At 41.1% G+C, this 21248-nt stretch overlaps 1 protein-coding gene across 2 annotated transcripts in view; it reads left to right on the top strand.

Moving 5' to 3' along the window:
• The window catches only part of MEIS1 (Meis homeobox 1), a 106955-nt gene that overhangs the window by 78540 nt on the left and 7167 nt on the right, over positions 1 to 21248 (top strand). For both annotated transcript variants that reach the window (XM_005147447.3, XM_005147450.4), the window contains exon 9: positions 4978 to 5054. In XM_005147447.3, the coding sequence (XP_005147504.1) occupies positions 4978 to 5054 (77 nt within the window). The remainder of the gene's footprint in view (positions 1 to 4977; positions 5055 to 21248) is intronic.

The following is a 21248-nucleotide window of genomic DNA, read 5'->3' as shown; positions in this document are numbered from 1 at the left end:
GTGTCCCTTTGATAATGTGCAGTCAGGAGACAATAAAAGCATTCACTGCAACAGTAAAACTAATTCATAAAGCTAAGAGACAATAGGAAATCATTATGGATATTAAAAAAAATAAGTGATTTCTCGTAGATCAACTTGATCACTAATGTAAACAGTTCAAATACAAACCAGGAGGAGGCAGGGAAAGGGGAGAGACCCAAATGGCTGTGCTGGCGCCTTAGTTAACCCTCGACAAGTTTGGCTAAAGCAGAGACTGAGAGTTCAGTGTAAAATCTATGTGCAGTTTGTCATTGGACAGCTGAGTTAGGTGTAAGCTAAGTTACTCTTCAGAAACAAGAAAATCTTAGTGTTGGGTATTTTCTTTTTATTTTGAGGTTAGAAAACAGTTAATAAACATACCTGAGGACATAGATTTTTTGGGGGGGTAGTTTCTCCCCATTACCTACCAGAGCTTAGCTCAAGGTCATTTTGCTTTGGTGCATTACACTGTGCTCTGGAGAAGGCAGAACTGGAGGAAGGGGATAAAAGGACTTCTGAAATGGTTCTCCCGGTGTGGTCAGCCAAGTGACGGCGCTGCTGTGATAAGGGCGCTGCTGGATAGTTGCCACGACACCCTTAAAATGTAACATGCAACCTTTTGCTTGGGGGCTGCTTCTGCCTCTGTGCTATGGTAGGGCTGGTTGGCAGTGCTGTCAAGGCAGTTTGGTGCCACAAGGAATTAGTAATCCAGGGTGAAAGGGTTGGGTTTGCCTCCTGTTATCTCAGCAGTAAGAGTTTAGGGCAGGATTATTTCATATCTTTCTGCCACCATTACAATGTGCAGTTATAGTGGGCAAGGCAGAGAGGAACCAGTATTATTGATACGCATTACAGATAAGATAAAGCCTTTTGCTGTCCTGGCATCTAGCATTTGCAGCCTTGGGTGGAAAATTTGAGGAAAGGAGTACATTTGGACAAGGGGTATCATTAAGAGACAAACTTGGATGTTTTCCATCTGTATCCGCTGGAGACTTTACCCAATGGCTGTAGTCAAAGGTGGTAAAAAAAAAAAAGAGTCTTATTGTTTGTTTTGCTAAAAATGACCTCGGCTGCATTGAAAAGGGGCTTTTATTAAGACTGCTGCTCTCTAAATACCATTCATAAAACAGTGACAAGAGAATATGATGGAAAGTTACTTTTTTCTCTCTGTCACTTTGATTTCTTTGTTACTGCTAAAATGACTGCTCTGACTCATATTTTGCATAGTTATTTTTACCTTTTCAAATGTTCCTTAACTGTTCATATTACCCTGGGCAAATCCCCCAGGGATAATTTTCATTTGCATGCAGACTTTGATGGTGTTATTAAGCAATCACTTTCTGTACTAAGTCATTATTAAAAGTAATACCACAGAGCCTCAAAAACACATTAATGGTGCCAAACAATCCGCATTTCAGTGCTAGATTTATGGGAAGGGAAAAGCACTAGGTCTCATACCATTTGGTGGATGCTGCTCTGTGGCGCTGTAGCAGCAGCAGGCATGATCAGAAAATACCAGAGCCATATTCAGAGTCCTTATCTGCTGTCAGCCTTATTCTTTCAAATGCCCTTTTTTTTTCAACCTACTTGCTTCCTACTTTTTATTTTTTTCCCCTTGAATTTGCCCTTTTCCTCTGGCCTTGGCAAGGAAGCCTGTCTGCAGCCTTCCAGTATACACAAGCTGGGCTGGTTCTGGGAAGGAGGGTCAGCCTTCCCATCTGTAATCACTGTTTTATGGCTTTCACTCGAGGTGTTAATGCAGATCAAATGGAAAACACTCCAGTAAGAGCGTTACAGCTTCTTGCACTGCCCCAAGTATGGTCCCAATCGTTAATTCTGATTATAAGACCTAAAGGTAATTCTGTTTGCTCTCCTAATGCATTGCAGCTCTCCCGGTGGTCCAGCATCTCTTTTCTCCAATTCCCATCTTGATCAATTGTTTGCAAATAATTAAGCTTTTAAGAGATAATGGTAGGAGCTAATGTACACAACAAAGTAAAGGTCTCAAGTCACTGTTTATTGAACAGTGGCACAATTTGCTTTGATATCCCAAAGTGATCCAGACTGATAGGTGGACTTGACAACTGAAGTCAATGTAGTATTTTTAGACACACACGTCCATACGTGTTTATATATATGTATATTTTTATATGGTTATATATTTCATAGAATATCTCTAGTTGGAAGGGCCCCAGAAATATCATCAAGTCCAACTCCCTGCTTGTCACAGGGCTACCTAAAACTAAACTATTTCACTAAGATGCTTATTTTATATAAATATTTAGATATATAATTTATACACACACACAAGTACAATATACATATATATGCAAACATATATACCCATAACTCTGTGCATGTGTCTTTATCCCTTTGAACAACCATTAGAAAGGTTTTGGAAGGCAGTCCAAAACCTTGTCAGTCTTATACAGGTGAAATAAAGACCAACAACAAGTTTCCACTGAAATTCCTATTTCTTTATAAAATGGCAGTTCTCAGGGTGTCCCCCTTTCTGTCCATTGCAATGTGATGTCTGCCTTTGCCTGTAGCACAGGCCTTCCTATCCCTGTGGGTGGGAATGCAACAAGGCTTTGAATGTTTTTATAGCAACCTAGCCTGTGGCATGCTGATTCTTTGTCAAGTCATTTTTATTATGGGTTTTTTTTTTAGCCTACAAAGGAACAACTCGTACGATCCACAGAAAGCTTATATAATAAGGATGCCCAGTGTTTAAGATTATTTTAAACCCCACCAAATCATAGTTAAAAAGCCTGCCGCATTTTGAACTTTTAGCTAAGAGGGATTAACTATGTGAAGTCCCAGTCTGTCATGTGATTATGGCAATTATAGATTTATCATTAAATTAAAAGTTTATGCTATGCTAGGGTATGAAAAAAAGAATAATAGGATGACCTTAAACTTACTGCAATTTGAGAAATTTGGGGTTTGGGACTTTAAAAGCAATTATTTTTACAGTGACTGTATTATTCTGATGGCTAATTTTATCCAGTCTTGTCTATTTGGAAAAAAGTCCAGAACAATTGAAAATTGCTTAATGGAGACAGAGTTCTCAATTCCAATAGCTAGAGGCTGTCTAGTAATTATTGCTTGCCGCATGAAATTAGACACAGTTTGTTCAATTACTTAAAATTAGATCACATGTAAGGTGACAAAGCAAAATAGGGAAAAAAAAAGGAATAATTTTTTCAGCACTTGATAGCAAAGTAATGAAATGGGAAGTAAGCTATAAATATGAAAATGTTGCAAATCATCTCTATAGTGTTGGGGTTTTTTAAGAGGAGCAAACTATTCTGTTCAGATAGATGGACATTAAGTCAAGTACAAGTGTTTGTTGTGGATGAATGTGTATATAAGGCAGATGATAAAATTCATCCTATATTTTTGCATGTGTAAAATGCAAATTACCCATAAAAAAGGAAGTAAAATCCCCTTCCCCATGTCAACTACGGGAAAGCTGCTTCAGGTTCATGGAGAAAATATAGGTGGTAGTTTACAGGTATACCACTTATCTGTAGGCTTACTGTAAGGGAAGTAGTATTTTTTAAATAATGGGAAATTCCCCGGTGTTTTGGGGTGAAAAAACTATCTTTTGGAGCCAGTGGCCACAGTGGTGAGCTTTGAAATGGGCATGTTGGGCACAGGGAAGTTGCCATAGTTACTACAAAAATTCCTGTTTGGTAAAGTTGAGGTGATGCAGGCATGTAAAATAGCTGTTAGATGTCAGATACGCTGTTTACAAGAATATATAAAATCTGCTAGATAGTTACGATACCAATATGATTGCGGAATTTTATGAGGTTTTAAATTCTTATGCTTTACAAGGTTTCAGTTTACATCTCGTGTAATATTATGCTGAAGAATACTTCCAAAGAATATGGGAATGTTTGGGGAAAAAAAAGATGTGTGTATAACAGCAAATACTTTGTGACAACCGCAACTGCTAAATGGGATGATGGGATAAGGACTAACCAGTTATATCGAATTATCTTTATTGAAATATAAAGTACCTTGCAGCAGATGAGGTCTGAATCCAATGTGTACTGAAACTTGGGTGTTCAGGTTAGAAGCTAAGCCAGATCCTTAAAATAGGAGTCTTCCTGGGTGCTGTAACATTTGCAATATTTGTCCTTTTCATTTTTAGATAGTGACAATTTTATATGGAGGGAAAGGACAGAAATTATGTTTCTAACTTTCAAACTTGGATGTGCTTTTTGCTGTTGATTTATTAAGCAATCTGTATTCATGCAGAAGCGAATTTTCTGAGAAAGCAATCAAGTTCTCACAAGAAACTTAACTTATGATTGAATTTTAACATTATCTTCAATTAAACCAGTATTTATTTTCTGTCTCTTAGGATTAGTTCAGCCCAGCTATGTTAATGTCAAGCAAAAATGTGCTGATCATTGACCTTGTGTTGGCCTGTGTTCAAAACCCAGGCGTTTGTTTATGTTCAGGTTGCTGATCTTATTTGCAAATTATTTTGGGGCACTGGCAAGATTTGCCTTCACTGTCTCAGACAACATCAGCTTGTTTTAGTTTTACAGCGAAGTGCTTTATCACAGTCCTTATTGTTCTGTGAAATACGGGGGGGGGAAGGGGGGAAAGAGGTGATTTAACTCTAATCGGTCATTTGAGACAAGTGCAAAAACTTTCAGCTAATGCAACAAATACCCTTCTTGAGTATCAAGGTACTGCCAGTATCCTAAGCAGTTATTTCTCCACTTCACTAATCTTTATAATTGGCTTTTACCGCCATTAATTAAGTGATGTAGTAGCCCATTAATAATTATAAAAGAGTGACACACCTCAGCATTTTCACCTTTCAATAGATGTCACACTCCTGGTTTGGTTTTGGGGGGTTGTTTTTTAGTTTAAAATAAAAAGCAGGCAAAAAAAAGCATTGTTTTAAATGTGTATATTTATTTTGGTGTCTTGTAGCACCCTTACCCTTCAGAAGAACAGAAAAAGCAGTTGGCACAAGACACGGGGCTCACTATACTTCAAGTGAACAATTGGTAAGTAATTTTCCTTGATATTTCTGTATGGCTGCTGGCACCCCCTGGCTAACACTTTGCATTTTTGAGGACACACGTTGCCCTGCCTGCTCCCCCCACAACAGTTTGCTGATGTGTAGGGGATGTAGGTGAGTTGTTTCAGTTGTGGGAACTAAGAGGTTTGCTACTGCATAAAACAAACCGTATTTATTTTCACATCTCTTGGGCAGATTTCAGTGTATTTACATTTGAGTACCACTCTTTCTGGCTGAGGATGTGTCTTCTTTAATAGGAAGCCACGTTCATTTTGAGAGCTTTGGTCTTGGAGGAGGTTGAGATGTTGAGTGAAGAGATGGGGCAGTTGGTGCCATTTCTGCAGAATGTATTGTTATTTTGGGATGCTGTCATGCTTTCTTTTTTTTGCTTGTAGTAAGGTTTTCCTTTTTAACTGATATCCTTCAATCTCTTTACTGGTTTGTTTTAATAGTCCAGTTTTTGAAAGCTGGAGTAAACTTTGAGGACAATCTGGCTTTCTGCTGCTGAAGTACAGTGTGGGGCAATTTTGTTTATTTATTCCAGCTAAGGGTTGCTGGAGCCCCTGATCTGTTGTAGAAGTGATTTCTTTGAAGGAAATTTGGATCTGTGCTGTTTTCTACAGTGGATTTTGGGTTGCTAACTGTGCAGGATGTGGTGAAGGCAACCAGCGAAAATTACTTGTGATTTAAGTACAAAATCACAACAATGAACCCTTAAAAAGAAAAAGTTTGATATATTACCCTTTGTTACTGCATTGAAATGCAGGTTTCTCCCACTATCTCAGAGTAAGTGTTGTATTTGAAGTGTATTGCAATCTAATACCTTGTAAAACTAAGTGTATCTAATTAATTGTCCTAATATTTTTAGATTAGTGTTTATGATGGGAAACCTTATCCTCTTTGAAATAATACCCAGAAAATGGCCAAGGCAAACAGTGAGCCTGCTGGGGAAAAGGGAGGGAGGAATGCCAGTTTGCAGACAAAAGTTGGGTTTTTTTTCCGTTCAATAAGTGTCAGAGATTAATATTACTGAAGCTCTGATTACATGGCCTAATCCATTTTAGTGAATAAATTTGGTCTTGATGTCCATTGCACCTACATTAACAAACCCTCCTCTCTTAGAGAGAGTAGGAGCCTGTGGGAGAGATTTCAGATATATTAAACCCCATTACAGAAAATGTAATTTCTGTCAATATAATCCCGTGTATTCTTCAATTTAGTACTTTAGAGATAACAAGCTACTTACAATATATTTGCCTTTGGAGGATTAATTTACAAAGTGCACTATCTGGGAGACGCAGGCAGGCTCACATAAGCATAGCTTGTAAGGGTTATCAATTTCTATGACCCCACAGCAGCCCTGGGAGATCAATTTTTTGAAGCCCTTTAAGACACTGAATAAAAGAAAATACCAAATACTTAGTGTATGTGAAATATGCTTCCAAGATACTTACTTTAAAATGGAGGAATAAAAGGCACTAAACATGAAGTGTGTGTTATAAGGAAACGTGACCCACAGTATTTTGGCTCAGCTAGACAAAATTAGTGTTCGTGTCAACTTTACATCCTCCAGCCTTCATCCAGGAGATACTCTAATTGTTATGGTTGTCCTTCAGTTTAATGATAGGCTCTTTGGCCAGTTGAGAAGCTGTGTATGTTCGTCAGGGATTTTATTTAACGATGAAGTGGAGCAAGTGTGTGCTGCTTTGGAGGGGTCTGGGAACTTAGGGTTTGATGTGGGCAAGTGTGTCTGTTTAGGATGGTCCACCAAAAAATCTTTTTGACATTATGACTGTAAGATGCTTTGAACTGAAGCTAGTGGTATTTCTCTTGAGTGACTTTCCAGGGTGCCTTTCAGTACCCATCTTGGCTCAGATTTGAGGAGTTTTTACTCTGACTTTGTGTCAGATGTGGTTTTATAAGTTCCTTATGTGCAAGAAGAAAGAAAAAAAAACAAAAAAAAAGGAGGTCAAAATATATTATAACTGAAGTCTTGTGGATGTAGGGCAGGCTTCCTCTGCTTGAGCTAGTTTGGTAATTCTGCTGTGGTGTTACAATTGTGTAAATTATTGAGACAGTTCCCCTTCTCACCCCAGTTGCACAAAGATTTAACACTATAGAGACAGTCGACGCTTTCTTAAATCACAGATGGTGGGCAGAAAAGCCAAAATACAGCAATTTAGCCCCTGCTTTTTGTAGTGGATGCTAAGGAACAAGGAGGCTGTGAGGCCATGGCTGAACATGTAGGTTGCACATATACATGCATTCTCAGGATCCGTTCATAGGTTGACCAATGAGCTATCATCCCCTCCCAAATCCATGGGGGTATGGGGCAACCCTTTCCCAACCTTTTGAGGAAAGTATTTCCTTTTAAGGTGGTATGCAGGAGAAAAAAACTCTTTTTGCCTGAATTGTTTTCTACAGGGAAGAGATAGTGTATCATTTCTGGTTAGCTTTGCTTTTCTTCAGTGGGCTCATAAGTCATTCAGCCACGACTTGCAAAAAATTTTGCCTTCCTCCTTAGATTCTTCCAAACTTGTTAACACACATGTACATTTTTGTATTAATGATGAGTCATTGTAAATCACTGTTGCAGAGATTAAATAAAATGCTGAAGGGCAGGCTGGGTGCAGATCAGTCATAAATTATTGGCAGCAACACAGCATGTGGGAATACATGAAATGTGCATGAAAAACATAAACTCATGTCTGGTAGCATGGTCATTAGCCCGGACTGGGAATGCTGGATTTTCTGGATAGAATTAGAAGTTTGCCACAGAGCAGACAGTGAAGAGATCATTTGTTTTCTGCAGATTGAAAGCATTTGAAGAATTTTTTTTTGTCATATTTTGAATGCCTTTACAGTATGTGCTAGTTGCATACTTCAGTTCTCTGCCATAAAGAAAAAAACGGTGCTTTTCACATACATACGCATTTCTGCCTGGTGTTCAGGCTCCTTGGGTTGATGCACACAACTCCTATTGATGGTGGAGAAGTCACAGGAAAGGGATGATGATGTGAGACATGCCAGGAAATGTGTCAGTGGTAGAACACATCTTTCAAAATACCACAGTTTTAACTTGCCCCTTTTCCTTGGGTTTTTTTTTATTTTTTAAAAGCAATGAAATAACCCACTTGGAGTATTCTTTTTTTTTTTTTTTGCACATGTGATGATTTTCTTGTGAATCACCACTGTTGCCTTTTAGTACCATCTTTTTGCCACAGTTGGGTGTTCCTGTTGTTGGAAAGAGGGAGCCCTCACCCTGTTACAAAAAAACCCCAACAAAACCACAATCTATGGAAAGTAGGAAGGTAGCAGAGGTCAAGATGTTGTTTGTCTAAATGAACTCTTCAGGTCTGTGTCTTGTTAGTTGTTTAACCCCACAGGATTTTAGGGTTTGAAGCATGGTAATGTGAACTAGAAGGGGCACTTGCATGATCTTGACAGTGTTGTGTATATGGACATGGAAGGGACCTGACCAACTACAGGTTAATAAGGTGCTTTTCGCCGGTGATAAAAACTGTGATTGAAATATCCAGGAGGTGTGATCCAATCTCTTTGAACCTCAGTTGAGAGCCAGCCAGGCTATATTGAACAATCTATACAGTTTTCTTGTTTACTACATCCCAGCTGAATCTTTTCCCGTTAAGAATTAATGGTAAATAATTACTGCTAGTACTCTATGGAGAAGAGAGAGCAATTCTCATCAAGGGCTGCATTAGGTGTCGCATGCTTGTTTATGTTTTAGGGAAGCCTAGATACACACAGATAAATGTCTGTATATTTGTAGAATAATGTGCCTATATAACCTCTCAGTATGTACATGTCTGTATGTGACTACCTCTCTAAATAGAGCTGCATGCAACTACATTAAAATAATCTTAAAAAACAAAAAAGGTTAAGTTTGAAAATTCAAATCCTTACAGCTCCAGCCTTTAATTAAGTGCTTCCATTATGCTTTTTCCAAAATACCCTTGTGCTATCTAGGGCACAGACCAGACAATGATGAAGCAGCTAGTCAATATTTTATCTTACCCTCATTCTTCAGTGCTTCATTTGTTGAGCTGTATTCAAACCATGCTTGAAGATGGAATTAATAATTACTGCTGAGCTTTCCTATGGTGCTTACTGCTGTAATACCCAAGTCCTCCCCTGACCTCCTCTTGCCTAAACATGCATAAAAGGTTGTGGGTCTGTATAGTATATTTACAGTCCCCCTGCAGAGAGAGAAAATACAGTTGTCCCAGTTCACATGTGAAGAAGTGAGGCTCAGGGAGGTCCAGGCCAGCACAGCTACCAGTTTTGGGTGGGTCTGGGACTGTGCTATGACTCAAAATGACAGCAAGTTATCCTCGTTTAAGGTCCAACAACCAGCAAAACTGTTTTGAGCACCTTGATCATGATACATGCCAGCCTCCAGCATTGGGTATGGAGGAGAGATGCAAAAAATCAGTAACTGCTGGTGAAGAGTTTGGGTTTGATGATGTACTTGGTAGCTCCTGAGCAGTCCAAAGCAGCAGTAGAGCTGAATCCTCTTCTCCAGTGCAGTGTTCAGCTGCTTCAGCCAGGACTGCTTTACTTTTCTTGTCATTTGCTGCCTTATTCATCCAACTTTGACAAAGTTTATTTCTTGTTGAAATCAACTTTTCTACATTATGGTGCCTTGGCCTGTTCTTATAATAGACATAATCATCATTAGGGTAGCTGAGGCATTAGGCCCTATCAAAAACTGTACTATGAGCAGATAATGCAACTGTTTGCATATAAAGTAGATTAAAGAATAGAGTACAAGCAGCTCTACTAATACGGTTTCCTAACTCTTGACTTCTTGATTTTATGGCTTTGGCTTCTTTAAATGTCAATTTTGTGTATAATTTCCTATGCCTGCAATAAAAATGCACCAAACTCCAATCAAACACACTGGAAAAAATGATCAAATAATGTAAATTTCCCTAATCTCATTCTTGGAGACAGCAGAAGTTATTTCTGCTGAAACTTTATAAGGAAGACATTTTTAAAATGCTTCAAGACCTGCCTGAAGATGAGTTTGAAAAACCTGAGATGGGTTTGTGATAGGAAGACCAAACCACCTTATTGTGTTTAGCACAGCCAGCTCAGGCTATGGACACCCAGAAAATACTGTATTACTCTTTCAGCCCCATCACAAGTCCCCTCCAGCAGGAAATTTTCTCATCTGTGCATTTCTTTGCTAATGGGTAAACATAGTGGTAGATCTTTGCTGTGGTAGTTGCACGGGGCAGAGGATGAAGAGCTTTGCTGTGGCATGACAGGCAGGGTGGCATGATGGGAATGGGAGGATTCTTCTCTTCTGATATGGGGTTACTCCCCAGCATCCAGTGCTGAATTGGGAACACCACTACAAGAGGTGTCCTTCCCATCTGCCCACTGGTCATGCCCAGCCTGGCTTGCAGATGGCAGGCTTATGGATGGAGCAGATGGGGGGATGCAAATGGGGCAGATGCAGATTGGGAGATGCAGGTGGGGGGTATTGGAGAAGGTGCTGATGGGGCAGATGGGAGGTGCAGATGGGGAAATGTTGATGCAGTGGATGGGGAATATGCAGATGGGGACAGATGCTGATGGGGCAGATGGAGGGATGCAGATGGGGGGATGCTGACGGGGCCAGATTCAAATGGGGCAGAAAAGCCCCTGCCCACTCCTCCACAGAGATGAAGAGGAAGGAGGAGCGGCTGCATGGCTCTCCACCCTGCCACCTTTTGGAAATCAGTCCCAGGCCCCTGTTTTACCACTGTGGTGTCTTTTTTTTTATCGTAGCATGCCTGGGATTCGGTGCATCTAAAGCACACCCCAAAACACTCCCAAATACAAGTGATAATGTTTTCCCATGATTCCCATGTGTTAAGCCTCATGCCAGCCCCTTCATTGGGCTAGGTGTTTAACATAGACATCATCTTTGCTCAGTTCCTTTGCTGAGGGTGATACTCGCCTGAGCAAAAGGCCAGCACATGACCAGTGCACCACTTTAGTCCCACTTAAGCACTATTTTTAGGGTGTAAGTGGGGGAGGAGGCAAGCAGGGAGGGAGCATAGCAAAAGGAGGTGCCGGTCCTGTGCACAGGGGTGGACGTTCACCCCCACTTGCCTACCAAATCACAGGCTACAATAAATAGGCATGATACTCAGTTTGCCACTTTGAAGAGTATATCACGTTTTTAGTTGTAGGCAAATAAAATATCTGCTTGTTTTCAGATGTATCTATTACGGCTTTGTTGCAGTAAACAGATTAAACGAGAAAAGGTCAAGATGCAATTTGAATCTGTGTAAGAACATAACAAATACTTTTCTCAGTAAACAGATACAGTAAATACAAGTACTTATTTACTTGTAAATGTTAAAACATTCACAAATTATCCTCTCAACTTCAGCAATACGAACTTAACCATCAGATTTTGGAAACTATTTACTTTTCTCCTCTGTGTGATTCAAGAATACATATGCAGATGTTATTTAAACGCTGGCTTGTTAATGGGAACACACGTGAGAGCAGGGAAAAATAGAAATGAGAAAGAATAAATGTTTCAGGTTTAACAAATACATATTGTTTGTTATTCCAAAGTAAGACAGTAGGTGTTTGCAGTGTGAAAATAATCCTGCTCTCCCCAAAAAAGCACAAAACCCCAAGAAAACTATTGTATAAAGGATCTTGCTGGGTGAATTGTTGTACCATTTGAGCAATTTGAATATGTGCGGTAAATTAGCTATTCTAAACATACCATGTGCCAGGCTTTTCAAGCAGATTTTTACATTTATGTTTTCACTAAGTCTTAGCTAATTGTTATGCATTTCACCTTGAATGCCAATTGTAATAATAATATTACATCTGCAGTCTATTTCTCTGTTCTTACATTACAGCAATCAGGAATACTCACTAGGTAAAATCCTGTATACTTACTCATAAGAAAATATTGAAATCAGACAAAAAAATGTTTAGTTTGCATAATGCCTTAGACAGCCCTGGAGAACTGCCAGGCAGCCAAGGTATTATTAGAAAAGCTGAGCAAATAGCTTACAGGGGAAGAGTTGTGAATTTAGAGCCATCAGGTACCATTGTGTCACAGGATTAGGCTGGTATTTTTGTTTAGTTCAGTGAAGCTGTTTAAAAATACAGCGCAGTGGTTTAAACATACGGGGTTTGGTTTCGGCATGTGGGTTTAAGGAGCAGCGATACAGCTTTGGCATAAAACACAGGTGTTTTTCCAAAGGGGGCAGATGCTTGGAGGTGGTTAAAGAGTGTTTTGGCAGAAATGATCCAGGACTTCAGGTGGAGCAGAGAAAGAGCTTTCATCCTGGTGAGGTGATAGACCCTGGGTTTCTTGCTCAGTCCAGTCTTGGCAGTCTCCATGCACCCCAAACTACCCCAAAACAGAGGTCACCCTGTCCAGGAGCACCAGGGGAGGATGTTTCCCTTAACCATTGCTCTGACAATCCCTGGATTCAGGCTGGGGAAGACCTTCAGAGGAAACATCGTTTATTTCAAGAGAGAACGTGGAGTCATTTTGCGCAAACTAAGATTGGTTAGTGGTGCCCTGAGCTTTCAGCAAATAAAATAGCTGGTGTTATTTTATTCACACAGTTGCTTTTTTGAGAGGGAGAAAGGTTGGTTCCCACTGCAGAGCATTGCATGGTGCAGAGAGGGTTTACCTTCCAATAGTCTTGACTAACAAAAGGTGCTCAGCAATTGAGAAGTCAATAAGCAGGATAAAAAGCCAACCCTGTTTTCCTTTGGGCCTTCCATCCTCTTCTGGGCTGGTTTGGTACCTGACAAACTTTTTTAGTCAGTGCATTAATATTCTGTAACAAATGTACTGTCAGGTGTCAAGGAAATAAGATGAAATGGTGCCATGCAAACATTTGCCACTTGCTCTTTTCCCTGCTCCAGCCCTAGCTTTGCTCTGCAGGATCAGGGCCAGGAAGCTTTGTTTGGTACTTTTTACTTAAAAAGGCTGAGATTCAGGTGTGTACTGCCTCAAAACTAGAGTTTGGCATTAAAAGTAAATCCCACTTTATTGTGGAATTGCTGTGTTGCAAATGCTGCGATGCTGTACCATCTTCTGTAAATACAGTCCTCAGGATTTGGTTTCTTTTCAGTGCACGAGATGCTTCTGTCACAAAAAAATACCTTCAATATGTTAAAAAAAAGAAAAAGGGGGGAGAGTAATGATTTGTCATTGCTTTGCAAGTCAGGTTTTGGTCTATTCTTGTCATAGCTATCTGAAGTGTGTTTGCATATAGTTTGCCTTTCTGGTATTTTGTGCTTGCACAGACCTGATCTCCACCTATTTTGTGTCAACAGTTGCTGAGACTGGTGTAGAGCGATTAACTATTGCAAACTGAAACGCCAAAATGCAGAGAAAGGTGCCCTCAGAGACCCTCTCTCGCACTTACATCAGGCACTTGCTCCAAGCTGCACCTGCATAAAGCAAACTGCGTGGTTAAAAAGTCAGCCCAAAATATTAAAAACGGGGCAAATGTTGCCTCCTTCTTAGCTAAACCAATTTCTCAGCTCCAAAATGAAACACAGCCAGAGGCGCAGGGCGAGGACGTGCTTTTGAGGGCGTGTGTTTTGCCCTGCCTGCCCTGAAATGATTTTGGTGTAAATGATGTGTGGCTGCTACACCAGCATTAGCGCTAATGAGGCTGCTGCCTTTTATTTTACTTTTTTTTTTTTACAAAAGGAAAAGAAATGGCAGCAGATGCTGCTGAAAAAAAATATTACTTCTGCAGTTCTTCAGTGAAATCTAGGTCACGTAACAGTTTCATGGGTTATTATTTTTTACCCTTGCCCACTGCAGTCCTTGTGTCTGTTTTGGCTAATGGCAAAGTGCAATAGCAATAGCTCCTTTTCAGTTCAGATCTATCTCAGGCATGTGACTTCTCACCTGCTTTATAAAGGTGTTTTATACCATCTGGAGGATGATCCCAAAGCTTTCTGTGTTCCATGGTCTCACTACTTCTTTTTATCATTGACATTCCTCTGACCTCCCCATGTGTTTTGTTTGTGTTGTTTTCTGAGGATGTCTTTTCTCCTTCCCTGACTAAAACGCTGTCAGAAGTAGGATTATAAGCAAAATGAATTACTTCGCTTAATGAGAAATCATGTTCAGATAAAGTAGATTACAAAGTGGGTTATTAGCAGTGGTTAGAAAACAATGTTTTGAAGTCGGATGTCTTGGGGGGAAGTTCGTCCAGAAGTGTGGGGTTGTTTTTCATGTTGGCTGTGACTCAGAGTTGTATCTTCTGTGGTTTATGGGGAAAAAAAAAATTAAACCAGTTTTTCAGGTGCCCACATCACACAAAATACACCAACGTGCTTGTGTTTGTTGTCTCACTAGTGGTGGGAAGGATGTAACCACACGAATCACAGCTTCCCCACTCTGCCCTGAGCCAAAATCTTGGGGTATAGACCAGAGTGATGTCAAAGCCTATTTCATGTATGAATCACAGGTCCTATATGAGGGTTTATTATGTTTTCTTTTGAGGAGCTCTGGGTGTTTCCCCCCAAGAATACTTGACAGGGCTTTTGGTTTGGCCACCCTGGGCTTGCTTCTCCTTGTCCCTCAGGCTGGAGGAGCTGGTGTGGCGTGACAGTGTATGGAGTTGCTCCATACGCCTGAAGTGGCCTTGTGGAGACGAGGAGGGTGAGGAGATCCATCCAGGAGTGTGGAAAGATAATTTCTCATGTACTTCTGTGAGTGTGAACACAAACCAGCAGGCAGATGTGGGAGCAGACTCTGCTTTTGCTTGGGCTGGAGGCTGGGCACAGCTTCCAGCTCCCATGCCATATGCCTTATAGAAAGGAGTGAACAGAGGAAAAAAGCTGTTTGGACAAGGCTCCCAATCTGATGTAGGGAAAGCACCTTAGACCTCAAAGGAGGACCCCTACATTTAGACCACTTCTGCAGCAAGAGAAAGCTTGGAGAGGATACAGGCACCTCTCACAAGCACTACATTCCCTTAAATAAGAGGTTATGCTGAATCAATGGAGGACAAGAAAATTGCTGCAAGAGAGAGGGGTGTTTCCAAAGAAATAGCAAGTATTTTGCTATCAGTTCTCACCCATTCCCAGTGTAATCCATGCCATCAAGTGGCAGGGTTTATTGGTTTGAAATCATCTGCTGAAGAAAAGCTGCTGGTTGTGCTCCTGGTGTGCACCAGATCAGAACTTGGGTTACAAAGTCCAGACATGATCTCCTGAAAGTTCATATGGAAAGTTGATGTTCAGACCCCCCTCAGAACTGAGGTGGGAGATGCACATCACAGCATGGGCTGGTCTAAGAGCTTCCAGAGCCTGCGCACCCTCTACCACAAGTGTTTGGGAGGTCTTGCTGTTTGTGGCATGGTCTACTTATTGAAGTGCATACATCTCTTTCTCAGCAAAGCTAGTTCATTGCATGGTGCTGAGATAAATCACTCTCCAGATATGCAGTGGAAAAGTGGCTACACAGCACCAGTCCTTGGGCAGGGAGAGTATTTTTGTGGGAGGCAAGATTTTGGCTGGTAATGTGTTGTGTACTCAACCGCAGCACTGTATGGGGTCCACTGCTGTCCTGGGCAGGAGTTAGAGCAGCCTTAGTGCTGCTCTACTAGGTGAATCCTTGCCTTATTCCTTAAAGGCTAATTGTGGCACACAGAGATCAGCAGAGTACAGCTGCGCTGGGATTTGGGAGCAGGGAAGAGACGGGAGGTCAGCTCTGCTGGCGCTTTGCCATGTAAAGATTTCCCCTTACATCATCTGGCTGCTGAGGGCGAGTTTACATCTGCTTTGCACCCCCAGGGAATTGCGGTGTCAGGAATGAGGTTGCTGTGAGCCCTGCCCAGCGCAGCCAAGACCTGCAGCATGGCCTCTGCTCCAGCTTCTTGGCATCAGTGAGGAGGCACCTTGGATGCCAGATCTGGATTTTCACCGGAAACTTTCCATGTCAGCTAAGCTTTTCTGAGAGGGATTTGTGGATGGGAGGAAAGGAGGAGAAGGAAGAGAGCATACCAGAAAGGCCAACAGCAGCTTGCCTGTGATATGGGAGGGCACACTGGAGATGGGCAGAGCAGGGAAGTGCATCTCCAGGGAGCCCTTTCCTGGGCATGTTGGCTCTTTGCTCCTCCCTAGTATGTCCCTCTCTTGTTTTTCATTCAAAACTAACAAATAAATACAAATAAGCTTTAGCTTCATCCTACTGGGGAACAGGGAAAACTGCAAGATGGATAAAGTGTTTCCTGCCCAGTTTTCTTCTGGAAGGAACCATTGAGCAGCCACCACCCATAAGCTCTGCACAGAGATGGGGCTAGGGGAGTGTTTGGGCCAAGTAGGAGCTTGTGTCTCCTGCCTTGGTGGAAAGCTGTCACCCATCCCTTCTGCACCCAGAGCATAAGCAACTACCAGGTTCGCTGCCGCCCCAAGGTAGTCACAGAGGCTGCGTGATGTCCCATGGAGCCGGTGGCAATGTGCTTCCCCAAATGCAGTCTGCTTATTTGGAGGCAGGATACATCCCGTTGTGATCTGAGAAGAAAACATGGCATGGAGCGGAAGCAGGGTTTAAGGGCGTCGGAGAAGAGCAAGCATACAGGAGGTGACCAAATGCAGAACTGGTGCATGTTGGGGGGGCCAAAATGTAGGGCATAGCCACTCTCTTACAAGAAGCATATACCTGATCCCATCCCTCTGTGTTTTTGCACTCAATATGCTCACTACATTAGCAGGGTTGCCTTGCGAGAGATTCAATAGCACTCTCCTGCTTTAAAGCAACTTTCTGAATGCACAACATGAATCCATCGGTGGGGTCACATAGTAATGCTTGAAGTCAGAAGCTATTTTTAAAACTAAATTGCAGAACCACACATGGCTTTCATTAGTGCTTTACATCAATTTTGTCAGCTAATTAGTGGTTTTTCATCACTAGTTTTGCATAGTATTTTATTTGTTCGCTCTTCAATATTGTCTTGTGACACCCTCAGCCGTGTATACAGTCCCTTGTGCTGGTGCTGCAGTAAAGGAGGGAGGGAGAGGAGAGCATTCAGGAAACTTTCCTGATCCTCCTGATTGATGGATTTGCTGTGTTTGGAGTATATTCCAATATTACGTGTCTGGAGTGGGCGGTTTGCAGCCCATGTACTCTCTTCCCTCCCTACCTCCATTTAGCGTTTTAAATGATGTATTGCAGTCCTGAACTGTCTTCAGTTCGGAGGAGGTGGAGGAGAAACCAAGAAAAGTTGCCAAACATGACTTCATAAGGTTTGACTTTAAATTGAACAAAGTTTCTTGAGTGTCTTGGATTTTTCTCTTTTTTTTCTTTACAAATAAAGGGAGTACAGAGAGTATGGATTGCTAATGACTGGTAGTTACGGGTCATTAAGCTCAGTAACTGACTTCAGGATCAGAACTTTCTAATAACGGCAGTAAGCACTCTTTTAACATTTATTTCTCATTTTAGGGATGGGGAGATGTGATTACCATTCAAAGTCTGCAGTTATTTTTTTCTGTTCACAATTACAGAGGAAGCTTGCTTTTTTTAAGGCTGCTTTTAAAACACTTGAAAGTATTTGGTGAAATAATTTCTTTGGATTTTGGGGTTTTTCTTTTCTTTCACTGACTACTTTAAAAAAACTCCAGAAAACAAACATACAGGAAAAAAAAAAAAGAAAATATGTTAAAATAAGGAATAAAGCAGTTACTGAAGTGTAATAATCCTGCTTTATAGCACACTTTCCATTTAAATTGTTTTTATTAGAGATAAACCTGTTAAGCATTGAGGAATTAAGTGCTGAATAAAGAAGGTTGTTTCACTGCTGTATAAGTGAAGGATCCCAGTATGCAGAAAAGAGTATGGCTGGTTTTACAAGTGAATTCCTTGCCAGTTTGCAGGGCTCTGGTTACTTTGGCATCTGTTAGAATCTTGTTGTCAAGAGGGATACTATTTTTTTCAGAGGGGCAGTAGAGATTTTTAGCACTGGGGTTTGTAGCTACTGTGGGCTTTCTCGTTGTCCTTATGCTTGGTTTGCTAGAAAGTGCTCAAGGAGAAAATGAGGGAGAGAGATTTTTTTGGGAATTTCTTGGCACTGCTAGTGATACACAGCCTTCTGGCATGCAGTGTTTTAGGACAATATTGGGAAGGATCAGCCTGCAACTCCAAGTATCAAAACTCAGTAATGGTGTGAAACTCTCCTCATTTGGAAGGGCTGGGGGGAGAGAAAAATTCAATATACTGCTAAGTCTCAGCATCTCCTTTCAGACAGCTGGTCCTGGAAAATTTCATTCAAAGACTGCAAATTGGAAGACCCCACAATCACTCTGTCGATTCTTGAGCAAAGGTGGCTTTGGAAATTGGTGACAGCAGAGGAAGGTCTTGTTTTATTCACTCAGCAGAAGTGAAATATAAGGGGAAGGGAGAAAGAACAGATCTGTGTGGAAAGTGTCACTTGGGCTGTAACCTGAGCCTTCACAAACTATGCCTTTTGGAGGGTTTGGTGACCCTCCGAAAATCCTTGCTCTCTGGCTGCTATTATTGTAGCCAATTTCCAACTAAAATAAGTCTTTTGTCATCACCAGCCGTGCTGCCTCTCAGTGAGAAGAAACAAAACTTGTGCGTGGCAGTGAGGGTGGCCAAGCTGAAGGTCAGAGTGCAGAGCCAGACTGCAGCATCCCCGGGGCTGGGTCTGGATCTCACCCGTGGGACTGGTGATGCACCAAATGGGGAGACTGACAGTGACCTCTGGAGACAGACCCTGGGCAAGAAGCCTAAGAGAAAACATCCTAGTAAAGTGCATATTGGAGAAAAGAGGGTTTCCTCCTCCTCTTAGGGCTATGCAGGTGGAATAATTGAAGTTTTCCTGCTTTTGGGGACACAGCAGAAAGTGCACTCTCATGTATCCAAAAGGGCAAGGAAAAGTTAACTTGAAAAAAGTAATAAATACTTTAAACTTCTGTGTTTGCCCAACTGTTCAAACGTTCTCTCCATGCCAGATTCTTCCCTTTGGGGTAAAAAAAAAAAAAAAGAAAAAAAAAAAAAGAAAACAAGAAAAAAGAAGGAAAAAAAAGAAAAAAAGCAAGCAAACAAGCAAGCAAAAGTAACCCAAGTCATCACTTTGCAGAGTTCTCAGCCCTCCTCGGGCTTTTAAATGGGTACAACTTCTACACTAAGGGATCTCATATCGTTTGTTCCACTGCTGATTCTGTTCTTTGGGGGGGAAAAAGCCCCGAAACAAAAAAAGCCTGCCACATCAGAGAAAAAGTACCAATGCTTAGAACATTGGTATGGGAAAAAATACGCAAGTCTTTGAGCCTCTGTGGGTCTTTACTCACATGAATAAGGTTAAGCAGTGGTCCTAATGATTAACTTAAGTTTTATGCTGAGTTGTATTTTGACAGTACTCCATTTGAGTAGTTCTTAATACAGGAATATGTTTTTAGGTCCTATTTTTTTAACTTTTAAAAGTTAGAGTGACTTAGGTTTTCTTTCTCTTAAGATAGGTGAATGTGGACATGCAGGAAAACAAGCAATGAGATTTTTCCTGCTAGCTTTTCTGTTCCATTATTTTGCTGGTGCTGCCAGCCTGATGCTTTGGAAATGCAAAGACTGATCAAAAGATCTTGGCCGTTCTCTCAAACAAAAAAATATCACTATGAAGAAATTATCCTCATGTCCACATATTTCTGCAGCAAAGGCTAATTTGCAGTTTGTCTCCCAGAGTTCTCAGCTGTGATTTGTAAATGTAAGAGTGCTGTGTTGTGATTTCGCAAGGCAAGCCGCATTAGTAGTTTTAATCTGATGGGTTCTTAGGAATTCCAGGTCTGGGATGCAGGAAGAAACTTGAAAGTGAATACTTTCTTCTTTTTTTTTTTTTAATGCATAGTGGTTTGGAGTCTTCTATAATGCAAAGTAAAGCGTTCTGTTACAAAGGCAGGGAGGATGGGACAGAAGGTTAAAGGGCACCCTGGAAACAAACAGCTGGACCAGTTTATTTAAACAGATACAAGGATGGGGAGCTGACCTCCGTTTGACTTCTAGTGGGAGGAGCAAGAATGTCATTTTATTACTTTGCCCAGAAGGAAAATGTTCTTGCGTCTGAATTCCCCCTGAAGACATCCAAACACTGGGCTGTTTGGCAGAATTGCTACTTAGAGAAAATACTTCCATTAATGCATAGGAAAAAGATAACTATTAAGTACCTGTGCGTAAAATGTTCTTAAAAGAGATATCTCAAGCTATAGCATGGTGCAAACAGGGTGAGAATATGTTTTACCGTAGGCACATCTTCTGGATACTTACTGGTAAAGTCCAGCTATAATTGTTTATGATTTTGAGCCCCCCTTCTTATAAGAAGCACTTCTAGTTTGGAGGAGAAGGAAGAGAAGGTTGTGAAATTGGGGTATGTGTGCTTAATGTTGCTCAGGGTTTCTTTGGGGTAAAAGCTTTTGGCAAATGAAGATTGCAGTGACCAGCCAGTCTCACAGCTACCAAAAACCTTCCCCTCCTGCCACAGTAAGAGGTCCTGGCAGCTGGGCAGTAGAAGGATGGTGTAAACACAGCAAGAGCCTGCCAGGGATGCAGAAAGAAATGGCTGAGGCACTGGGGTTTTGTGTTGTTGTTTTACTTAGGAGAGTTACTGTGAAAATTGCTTTCTGCAAATGCAGATTACAGATATTAAACAATTTTCTAATTGGTCATGGAGCTAAGGCAGCTAATGGGGGAAAAAAGGCAGATTTTTTTTAATTGCTTATTTCACATGGTGTTTGTGCTACACCTGTGCTTATAATGAGAAAGGAGAATTAGTCTAACCTTCTGCTCACATGATTCTAATTTCCATGGTTTGTACAAGATAATGATAAACTGATTTGCAACACTGTTTGCTGGAGTTGAGGCTTTTTTTTCTTTATTGGAAATGTGTAGAAAAATTGATCCAATGCTCTTGCTGGCAAAACATGACCTAGTTAAGGTGTAAGGTTTCCACATCAGCACCCTGAATTTGTGCCTTTGAGCCCATTTTCTTGAGACAGGCTTGATTAGGATTCAAATCTTGATTAATTTTTTGCTCTAGTTTGGTAGCGGGCATCAGTTGGGAATGGGAGATAGGAGGAGACCAAAATCACGGTGCTGGTCTTTGATGAGGGCAAAACAAACAGCATGGGGTGGTGGTTTGTGATTCTT

Source organism: Melopsittacus undulatus, chromosome 3 (assembly GCF_012275295.1).
Source record: "Melopsittacus undulatus isolate bMelUnd1 chromosome 3, bMelUnd1.mat.Z, whole genome shotgun sequence".
NCBI lineage: Eukaryota > Metazoa > Chordata > Aves > Psittaciformes > Psittaculidae > Melopsittacus > Melopsittacus undulatus.
The sequence above is the reverse complement of the archived record's forward strand: the minus strand, read 5'-3'. Positions and strand labels throughout refer to the sequence as shown.